At 41.2% G+C, this 11,485-nt stretch overlaps 1 protein-coding gene and 1 long non-coding RNA gene across 3 annotated transcripts; one reads left to right on the forward strand and one right to left on the reverse strand.

Annotated features, from left to right (window-relative positions):
• Nucleotides 1-747: 747 nt before the first annotated feature.
• slc66a1 (solute carrier family 66 member 1) lies at nt 748-5,535 on the reverse strand. 2 transcript variants are annotated; one of them, XM_021616172.2, is made up of 9 exons: nt 5,398-5,535; nt 4,650-4,706; nt 4,159-4,365; nt 3,937-4,066; nt 3,625-3,712; nt 2,765-2,916; nt 2,554-2,646; nt 2,219-2,404; nt 748-1,918 (listed from the first exon to the last, which is right to left on the reverse strand). In XM_021616172.2, the coding sequence occupies exons 3-9, from the start codon at nt 4,362-4,364 to the stop codon at nt 1,829-1,831; spliced, it is 945 nt and encodes a 314-aa protein (XP_021471847.1). In that variant the 5' UTR covers nt 4,365; nt 4,650-4,706; nt 5,398-5,535; the 3' UTR covers nt 748-1,828. The 2 variants fall into 2 exon arrangements, with proteins under 2 accessions (XP_021471847.1, XP_036844189.1); XM_036988294.1 differs by lacking the exon at nt 5,398-5,535 and adding an exon at nt 5,174-5,335.
• A 100-nt stretch (nt 5,536-5,635) lies between these two features.
• Nucleotides 5,636-8,559, forward strand: LOC110532349. The gene is made up of 2 exons (XR_002474822.2): nt 5,636-6,203; nt 6,833-8,559. It is a non-coding gene; the product is annotated as an uncharacterized LOC110532349 (long non-coding RNA).
• The last annotated feature ends 2,926 nt before the right edge of the window (nt 8,560-11,485 follow it).

The raw sequence follows: 11,485 nt of genomic DNA on the forward strand, positions 1-11,485 counted from the left end.
AGTGTTCTGAAACAAAAATATTCTTAATGCCTAGTATATAATTATGTTTAGTTGTGCTAGTAATAGCCTAAAAACATAAATTAATGAGTTCATTTGTAAAATGTGTTGATTTAACATTACAAAAAGGACGAATGGGAACTATACTGAAAATTTAACCCAACAATTGCCGATTCTGAGTTACTGTTCATATAAGGAAACAAGTAAATTGAAATAAATTCATTAAACCCTAATCTATGGATTTCACATGGGTGGGCCTGAGGGGTTTGAATACCTCCCAAATGCACTGTGTTGTGGAAAAATTCTTACACAGGGACACTTGAGGTCAATCTTGAATCATTTTTTAATCAGCTGGCTGGAGGTTCCAACCAACTCAATGCACCATAGTACATGTCAATCAGGACCTCTCCCTGGGCAGACCCAGCAGTTGTCTTATATATACAGAAGTTGTATTGCATGATTTAGCATAATTAATCATTACCATTTTGTTTTATTCATGTGACCGACCAATACAGTTTCATAACGTGATAAACCAACACCACACAAGGCTTCTTTCTCACCAAGCTGAGACCTTAACTGAGATATCTTTGGTGTTCTCAAAACACGTGAATTCTCTCTCAAAACATAATCTGGGCATACTGCCAAATTGCAGCTACTGATAGGTGATTTGTAGTTAGCCACTTGAATGAACACAGAAACTGGTTTATAGAACAGTACATGAATAGAACATTAATATTCCCATTACAATTATATGTGAAATTACTTTTAATTTATTATACAATCTTGAAGTCCAGTCAAAAACAGTATGGGCTGGATATGGAAGTAAGGTGGAAAATTACATCATGTTCCCAGCATATTTAACACACTAAAGATCAGGTACACTGGCCAAATGACAGCAGGGTTCCATACAAATTCAGTTGTTTAAAAGCATGATTTATGTGTCCTATTGAGCGTGTTAGTGAAACATAAAACATTTATCAAAATGAAAGACAATCCCACAACTAATTTCTTTAGAACATTGTCTTTTTCCCGCCTAAGTGTAGTAGTAAGTGGGGAATGAGACATTATCAACGTGATAATTTTAAATCCTTCCTGTGCATTTCAGTACTGATGCAACACCATTTGTTAGGGAACAGAATAAGAAAGAAACAGGACCCTTCCATCAACAGTAACCTTCAGTGAGCATCGTTACTCTGTGCTTACACTGAACAAACATGAGGTCAATTCTCCAGACTGGATACCATAACCCCAAAAAAGTAGTCAACAACAAATACATAAATCTACAACTCAAAATGCTTAAAGGCAACTGATGTAAACGATCAAATAAATGAAGTACAGTACTTCAGATATTTACACTTTAATGAAGTTACAATAAATCCACATGAACATGTCAAGACACTAAGATTAATGTCTCTGTATACTCAAGACATGAAGTGATCTGCAAAAAAAAATGTTTTGTCAATCACTTCTGAAATACAATAACAAGACTATTCTAATCCGACGAGAGGGTTCCATGTAGTGACCAGTAGTAGTGTCATGATTGTCAGGAGAGGTTTTTAAATACTAGAAGTATTTAGACAAATGGTTGGAAGGTCCTTCTCTAAAAGATTAAAAGAGCAATTAAGAACAGTTAAAGTAAACTATAGCTGAATCCCAATGGCATCTTTCTCATAACACAAATCACATAAATAAAAATAAATATAACAATACAGTGAAAAGGGATTTCCTGTGTTTGTCAAAAAGTTATGGATTTAGTGTTTAGGAATGTGAGTGAGTCTATTGGGTGGGGATATTTGTCTGAACTGCTAGATCCAGCACAAAGGGAGCAGTTTCATTTGTCCAGCAGAGGAGCTCTCTCATCATGCTGCGATTCCAACTCCAGAGGTGCATTATTGCGGTATATCAGGAACTGTACGGAGATCTGAAGCAGCGAGTCAAGGGAATTCAGAAAAAGAAAATGAACACGGTCAAACTTTTAGATACTAGAAAGGAAACGCATTCCAACAACTGCATGCTGGCATATAGGATAATGTACTTAGATAACTAGACAAATCAACCTGAACCTGTTGCATTTGGATAAGTTAATTAGGGTAATTGTAATACAAAACAAAGTCAAAAGCTAAAGTTAAGTGTTATGTCAAAGCACACAAAATATCGTTGGATATTACAAATTTTGGTGGAAAGGCCAGAGGCCAAGTAGACATTTTAATGAGAAGGATACCAGGATGTCTAGAGAGAGGGTGCCCAGGCTTCCTATGAGCCAGGGCAGGTGGTGGATGACGTAGCTTCCCTCTCCCTGGCCTTGCTCAGGGTTCTTTAGCAGCACACTCAGGCCGTACGTAGTGTTACCCAGGATGACCAGGGCAAACAGGAAGTAGGACACACCCTCCGTCGACTTCCTTGTGTACTACGAGACAGAAACATTCTAAATATAATGAGAAAGAAAAAGATCCATGCAAAACTTTTACAGGTAGGTTTGCCTCCACTGTAAAAAAGTATCTGTCCATCCAGTACTCGTTCACTTCCTTACCAACCCCTCCCACTTTTAAGACTCACATTAGTGTGCATCTGTGGCAGTCTGGAACAGAGGTAGAGCACTGAGGATATGGAGCCAATGGTAAACCCAATAATCTCCTTGGTGCTGAAAGCCTGGACACAAAGACAAAGCATCTGCATGTTACAGACAGATAAAAGGTTGGCCAGGGGCTGGAATAAAATCAAATCAATTACATTAACATCTATTGACTACACAAAGCTCATATTTTACCTTAACACTGTCCACAGTGGTTGACAGCAAGGCCCGCCCCTTAAACCCAGAGAGGACCACATCCTGTTGGGACCCTGACCCAGGTAAGGCAATGAGGCTGGCAAAGAAGCCCAGTATATAGACTACACCAACTACATTTAGAACCGACCTGTCTGGGTAAAGGAAAAATAAAGCTATCAGTTGTTAATATTGGTAGACACCGCCTCAGCAAAGTCATCAACAAAAGGTCACGGTGTCAACGGTTGCGACAACAATTAGGAAACTAAATAACAAAATATGGTGGTGATGCAAAGTATTGCTGACATTACACTAGTTTTGTATGATACTTCCTCCTGTGTAATGAAGGTCTGTTTCTCAACACTAATCCTGGGGACCCTCTGTGTATAGGCTACAGCGGTCTAACCTGACACCCGTCAGGTTCACTGAACTGTTAAATAACTACTGTATGTATAAAAATACGTTGCAGCGTCCTGGAATGAACATTTGCGTTATGGGCAGAACAGAACAATGTAGACAAGCCATACCTTGTTCTGTCATGCATTTGTGTTATACTGTATATTACAATTGAGAAGAAAAAGAAACGCACACCTATATAGAAGACGTGCTGGCTAGCGGAGTGGAAAACGTGAAAATAAGAGCTCAGAAAAAAAACATGTAATATGCAACATTTCGACAGCCAAGCTGTCTTCATCAGGGTATACTGTATATTACAAACTGTGGTTCCAGTGTAACAGAGGCCTCAGTTAATAGTCAAAGCGTGGAATGTACACTAACCAATGGCCTTGATTTATTATTGACAAGACAAAACTCACAGCAGCTAATTTCATAGAGATCAAATACATTAACAGACAAAAACTCACTGTTATTCATCCTGTGCTTAGATACGTAGTAAAAGTACAATCCCAGCATCAATAAGTCAGCCAGGACATAATACACTGCTGTGTATGTCTGTATGAGAAGGGGGAGAGAGACATGTCAGTGCGGTGGACAAAGGGATATACTAGTTTAAATGCCTATTATTACACTTTTTCGGAACATTAAAACATTATTTTCATTGGTGTCTTGGAGTCGACAATTACAGTTGATCCCTCTATTTTCATGCTTGACAAACATTTATATTGTTATTGAAACCATTTCAGTAATATTGACTGACCCAAATAGCTGTCACTTACCTGTAGAGGCAGTTGGTCAGCTAAGAATGAGCCTACAAGATTGCAGGAGTCACCCCCCAGCCACAGCAACAGAAACCAAATGGACAAGGCACTGTCCATATTCCCACTCTTACAAGAGCTGTAGTATTGCCTGTGTTCATGAACACAACAAAATAAGAAGAGTAAAGGTGTTGTCATACATTGGAAATGGGCTGAAATAATGTATTCCCAATCAAGACTTACGGCAGAGAAGAAACCATGAAGCACACTATAGACAGCAGACCCAGGATGACACTGGCCATGTCCCTGGCGTCCTGGGCACATTCCCCCAGCCCTTCCCAAACCCATACCGATCCATTGGGGCATACAGAGCTGAAGTTTCCATCAGTGTTCCATCCAAAAGACCCCCACTTGAGGACACCATCAGCTGACCCCATATTCAGGCTCATGCTAAGCAGAGGGGAAAGGGTTAAACGAACAAGCTAGACAATATAGCTACCTAAATAAACAAGCTGTCGCTTATTATTTCTATTGACAAAACTTGTTTACAGCTAAGTCTCAAAATGTACTATCTGCTATGGAATTCAGAGTTAAGTCGGTTTGTACTGATAGACTTTTCAGCTGGGGACAAACATCTTGCACGCTGAGTTTTTACAGCTGGCTTTTCTTCAAACGTCTTCTAAGGACAAAGGTTGTGGTCAAATATTAACAACAACAACAAAAAAGTATCTTACCTGTTTATTGGGTGGTTATTGAAGTGTCCAGGGAGGCCCAATGCCCTTTTCAGACGTCTGTTCGCAAAGGTTAGGGAGAAAACAATTTAGCTCAACTGAACTGATTGGAATATGAGCTCCAACGTCAGAGAAAAGGCGGAGTTAGGACGCCAGATGTAGCTACACCATAGAGATCCGATTAAATTACGTACTCAGTCTTCATTTTATGTGTAACAGTTCAATGTAGAAATTATGTTTGTAATATAACGCCGGTCAAAAACAAATAACTAAATTTGAAATGTCCAAATCATTGCACAAAATAATAATCTCGAACTAGTTAACTGCGTTTGTGGGGGACGTTTCTGGAATTTAGGATGCACCTTGAAATAGACAGACACGATGACTATTGTCCTCAAGTTCCTGTAACTTGAAGTTACAGAACCTGTGTCCACATGTCACATGTTCGCATCAGATATCAACAGTCTTCGTTAGTTGGCCTCATCGATCTGCGTTGCAATTCTGTCATTAGTGTGCAGCAAGCCTACCTCCCCACGGTCTCCGAAGATCTACAGGCTTTACATTTTTTCATAAAGCTGTGAAAATTAAGACTTATCATGTACATCTGATGTTCGCTGCGGCCGCATATTTTTGCCTGAAACATGCAAATTTCCCAGCTATTCTAACGACCGCACGCAAACGACTCGACAGGTAGCCAATTACTCCCATGAAATTGTGACAAATTCAGTGTATTTTGAACAGCATGGCTTACCTCACACACGCTCTCAAAACACTGCTTGGCCTTAGCTCGCGGGAGTCTTCGATCTAACTTCGATCTAAATAGTGTTGTCAGCTGACCCTGCTCACCTGACTGATGACTCAGCACAGAACTATGCTTATCCAGAGAAACTGTATATAATGACGAGATGGTCTAGTCTCCTCCCCCAAAATGGGAGTTGTTGTTCCAAAGGTGGGAGGTCTGCTTATCGGGGACATATTTTGACCGGAGCAAACCCTCTTGCTTCCTCTCTGCTCTGATGTCATGTCAGTTTATTCTACCAAATACCTTCCCTATGGACTATTTTGGTCTGGGTTCAACTATGTCACAAAAATGCACCTGACACTGATTTTTTTGAATATATTATTTTTAATTTTACCTCCCCCCCTCCTTTTTTTCGATATTTTCTCATCGCTGGAACTCCCCAACGCGAGGCGAAAGTGGAATCATGCCCGAAACATGACCCACCTAACCGCGCTCCTTAACACACGCCACCTTAACCCGGAAACCAGCCGCACCAATGTGTCGGATGAAACACGTTCCCTTATGCACATTCCATGATCGAACGTTCTAAACACACTTCTTACCGGCAAAAAAAGAAGTTGTTACCGACGATATAACGTTACTACCACTATGTCGCAGTTTTTTTACTAGGTGTCTTCAGGACTTGCCTTAAATTAATATGAATGATGTACATCAAATTGTTAAGTCAGCCTCCGAGACTCCAGCTAACAAGAATGAAAAGGGGTTCAAGATGTATACCTTTATAGGAAGCTAACGTTACATAGATAACTATGAAGGTGAGTACCAAGTCAGTGACAGATATAACTTAGCAAGCTACATTCATTAGCTAGCTAATTTAACTAACTGTAGCTAGCTTCGTAAAATTATGTCACGTTGACAGAATCTACCTGAGAATGTGTGTATTTTCGGTAGCTTGGCTAAGTTATGCTTGCTAGCTAAAAATAATTGTTATTCATGTATTTTACAGAGTATGTAACAAAGATACATTGGTAGGAGAGATCACCGTGAGGGCTGCCTGTCACAGGTCCATGAGGAAGAGTAAAAAGCCGCACAGCATGAGAGTAGGGAAAGGTTTTAGATAGCTACTAGGGACCTTGTTAAACATCTCCTGTGAGACACTGTCATCATGGTCAAAATGTGTTGGAGACAGTGTCAACGTTTAATCTTGTCAATAGATAGATATTAATGATGGGTCCCAATCCCAATTTAGAATTGCCCACTTAACAGGTTATTTGGTAAAGATCTGTTGCTGCAGTGTTTGGTAATTGTGTTACTGAGACAATGTATTCCTGTATAGTTAAGAGCCCCTAGTTAAGAAGACAAGACACTACTATGTTTATTATTATTCATGGGCCGCATCATTCTTGTTTCTCACTTCAGTCTTTCATCACACTTGTCTTCACAGATGGTGTTAAAGCACGCCGTACCAGTGATAGTGGTCCAGAGCCACTGCTCCTGTGTTGCAGGAAGTGCTATGTGCAATCATCTGGTGGCCCTTCTTTACCAGACTCAACTAAACATTCCTGCTGCACCACCAGTTCACAGCTGCACAGACACAGAATAGTGTTGGCACAAGCCAAGAACACTTGTGAGTCTATCAATATCCATAAAAAAATGCACCTGAAAAGTATTCAGCCTATGTAACAGTAAATCCTTGTTAATTAGGGTGTGAAGACAGTTCCGGTTGATGGGATAGTTCCGTAAACCTACAAACTCGTGTGCTGATGGAATAAGATAAGTTGGAGGTTCCTAGAATGGAAACATTTTAGAAAACATTTTCTTGTGATTGTTTTTGTATCCAGATGATGAGCTTAAACAGTGGCGTCTTTACGATGTAATGACACATTTTGGGACAAAGACTGGGGGGAAATATATAATCTATAAATCTGTATTTTAATTAATTTTATTTGAACTTTCGGGCTTGTGCTGTTTCTGGAAAAGTTACATGAGTCTTAGTCATAGTAATCTCGCCAACCTGGTGTTAAGGTTTTAAAATGTTTTGCAGAAGTTCTCTCTACATAGCACTCAATGGATACATGCCTGACATGGACCTTCTCCGCGTCTCAGAAACGTATGCCAACTTTTCTCTACTTACTTCCCCTCTTGTGACAACAATGGAAATGTCAGCTGACGTGCCCCTGGTTGAATCCGCCTTTGGGCCAGTGCAAGCTGGTAGTGTGCTGTCCTATCAGCTTCCACAGCCAAAGACCATGGAATTGTGAAGATTACCGATGCCCCTTCTCCACCAATACTTCCATTAGATGGCTACAGGCTTCAGTCTTCCCAGTGTGCTTACGTCCTTAGCCATCGGGAGCAGTTCCACGTCAAGGCATTAGAGACAACCTACGAGATGTCACAGAGAGTTGAGGTTGCAGCCCGGAATGGCATCAGCTCAGGAAAATTAGAATAACATCCTCTCGTTTTCGAGAGGTTTGCCATGTCCGGGGAGAGACCTCGGCTGACCACCTCGCTGAGCGAATGTTCAAGGGATCTGGTATGCAGACCGTGGAGATGAAGAGGGGGCTAGCCATGGAGCCAGTGGCTGTACAGGAGTACTGCACACTGAAGAATGTTAACTTATTTCCGTGTGGCTTCATAGTGCACCCAGATGCTCCGTGGTTAGGATCCTCTCCAGATGGCATCATATTTGATCCCAGTGTGAGACCACACTTTGGACTCTTAGAGGTCAAGTGCCCAAATGTACCAAGTTATGTTGAGTGCCCTTACCTGAAGATACAGAATGGAGAGCTGAAGTTGAAGAGATCTCATGCTTACTACTAGGTGCAAGGTCAAATCCTTCTCACAGGTTGTAGCTGGTGAGACTTTGTCATCTGTGCACAGGATGACAACCTAGTTGAAAGGATATATAAAGATCTACAGGTTTCAAAAACTATAAGAGAGAAGGTTGACCACTTATATTTACCACTACTTGCAGAAGTGTCTCTCGCACCTGAATGGATCCCATGCATGGGTGCCAAGTTTAGTGGTTTCACAAAAAATAAGTATTGATGTTCTTGTGAAGAAAACTATAGTAGAATAGATTTGTTTAAAAAAATGTATTTCAGCAAATGTTCAACAGTTCAGTTAATCAATTACACATCTCCAACGTTGTATTAAATCTTGCATTCTGGCTATTCTGTGTTTACTTGATTTCTTTCCCCCACCCCTAAACTCATTGCCTAATTAAAAGACAATACAAGCTCCACACAAACTGATATTCACTACAACACAAATGATTGCTACATGTTGTAGATAAACAACGTATTATTTTGCTGCTAGCAAATAAACACATGTACATTTACACTGGTTTGGCACATGCTCTGACCAAAGGTCAATTTTGATAGTTGACCAACAGGCACATCACTGGAAATAATTGGTTGATGCTGCCTGAGATGGTCAGGGGGATGACTGTGTCAAAAAGCTTGTGCTCCTTTACTCTGCAGCTCATTCTTTCAACATGCACTCTCAGCCTGGCAATGGATTGGGCCTCCCTAACCTCATGCGCTGGCATCTGTGTGCGTCTTGACAGAAAGGCTGGCTGGTAGACCTTGCACAGAACAATGTAATCTACGAGAAAGGCCTTATCCACCATAATGGCCATGTCAGGGGTGAGTAAGGAAATAATTCCAGACTGCTTGAAGATCTCCTTGTCATTCACAGATCCAGCATACAATGATGACACAAAAGTTGACAGCTCCATGTGGTGACATTCCCAACATGCCCTTAAAGGTACAGCCTGTCTTGCAGGAAGAAACATCTCACTCTGCAGTAGTAGTGAAGATGGTGTATGGCAGCGGAGTTCAGTGCAGTCAATCACTACCTGGGTGTCTGGATAGTCCTTGAACTCAGGTGGTAGGTGGGCTTTGATTGGTTTCCTTGTGGATCCATACCCGTGCTGACCCAAGCAGACAGTAGAGGAAGTTGGCCCAAGAGATGATAATCCGTCTCACTGTCGATTGGTAGATGCTGAACCGATGGGCCAGACCCAGCGACAGACGAGTCATAAACAAGACACTACTCGTCGATTGATGGCAGTGTCTGAACGTAAAGAAACTCGTTTTAGTACAATATAGTCCTTATATTCGGTCCATAACAAAAAGTTAATAATGTTTAACAATTGCAGTAAAATCAAATAATATTCTCTTAAGTGTTTAATGTAGTTGTCACTTTCCGGTTTTCTTTGAGTAACATTTGTTTCAAATGGATTGGTACTTGTGACTCTTACAAACTTGGTCTCTGCTGCCCGCTCAATCAAGTGCCAGAAGGCCATCAGGTGGGTGTAGCTTTCAAATCTAAAGACGGACCCAAATTACTATTATTGTCCATCTTCTCTAAGCCTTAAGTAGCACCAGACATGACCTAGCTGCTATTGTAGCCTGTTTTGTTGTTACTGCAATTCGTACTGTAATTCACAGCAGCGAATTTGTTTGAAATGTTCCGTTATTTAACCTGGGAAGTGGAACCAATTCTTATTTGCAGCAACGACTTGGGAGCATTTTTGGGGGTTAACTGAAAACGAATGTAAAGACAAAATACATTCAATATGTCTTCTTATGCTAAGATATGCTAGCCTAGATTTAAATAACAATGAACATTGTTTCAGTATGATATGTTGGATAAAGGAATAAAGACAGACACCAATGTCAGGTTCAATAACCGTGTTTGTGCATTGTACAAATCCCTACACATGGAGTCCGGGGAACAGTCCACATGACATCTGTGACTGAATGAGTCCATACTGACGATTTGCCAGGCCCTTGTGGGCAGTTCGTGTGACAAACATGTTCTTAAAGGTAAGCTGGAATTTGGGATAATAATAATTAATAGTAAATAATAAACACTATTAATACTGGATAATAAATTATTACCTTGTGTAAAAACGTATACCGTCGTCAGAACCAGCAAATCGCTGTAGACCAAAGCCGTGTTGGGCGGTCAGTTCTCCAGCTTGGCTCGAAGCTCTTTAATTTATCTTACGTGCTCATGTTTTGCCATTAGGGTCACGTTCAGGGACTGCATAGTAATCATGTGTCTGGACCGGATCAGAGACGGCACAGTCCATAAGCAGCGCACCTTGTTCTTCGTCCTCCTCGGTTGGAGCAGGAGGTTTCAGTCTTCTTTCCCAAACACCGGGTCTCTTTTGAATGTGCTAGTTCCACGCGAAGAGTAGGAACACCACCTCTTTTTTAGGTATTGTCGCCCCCCATTTTTTCCCTCACCAACGTCACTTGACGAAATGTGTAGTACACACTTTTGTGTGTTTGGTGACAGTAAAGTTGTCACGACATACTGCCACCAACCCCCTTTTTCTGAGCTTTAAGTTACATCGACCGGGAAACTATGGAAGCTCACAATACCATTACATTTGGAGGAAACTGAACACAGAGGCACTGGACAATGTTCATTAGCACCTCCTTCGCCGGGCTGTAATTTAAACGTAGTCATTGCGAACTATTTCAGTCAGAAATGCATCAACTACAGTTATCGCTAGTAAGCTAATGATAAAAACAACAGCAGAAATCGCTCCGGAAGTTATCAACCCGGTAGGAAGTAAATTAGAATGTTGGAGGCGGTATAATGCATAGAGCCTATTGGCGACCGGGGACAGCCTGCAGGCACCCTGACCGCAAACAAGGACTCGCTAGGGCGCGATGAGCCAAACCCTCCCCTAACCCGGACGATGCTGGATCAATTGCGTGCAGTCCTATGGCACAGCCCGGGAATGAAGCCGGGTCTGACCGCTGCAGCCCTCGGGAGGCCCCTGACTCCGATTTGAAATGTAATGCCACAGCAGATGAGATGTAAGAAAATAACTGTTCCATTAAAATGTTCACACCTTTGACAATACAGTACTTTTAGTTGATATCTATGAATGCCATTTCCTATCTACTTTGTCTAAGAGTGATGTACTTACAGAACGAATTAACATACCTTTAGTGCTGATGGTCTCTCAGGGTGGGGTAGCCTATTTACTTGTGTATGTGAGAGATGGAGGGATCGTGATGACTCACAGGCTTGTCCTTCAATGCTGCACAATTTTGACTGATGTAAAAAGAGA

The sequence above is a fragment of the Oncorhynchus mykiss genome, chromosome 9, assembly GCF_013265735.2.
Source record: "Oncorhynchus mykiss isolate Arlee chromosome 9, USDA_OmykA_1.1, whole genome shotgun sequence".
In the NCBI taxonomy this organism is placed as follows: domain Eukaryota; kingdom Metazoa; phylum Chordata; class Actinopteri; order Salmoniformes; family Salmonidae; genus Oncorhynchus; species Oncorhynchus mykiss.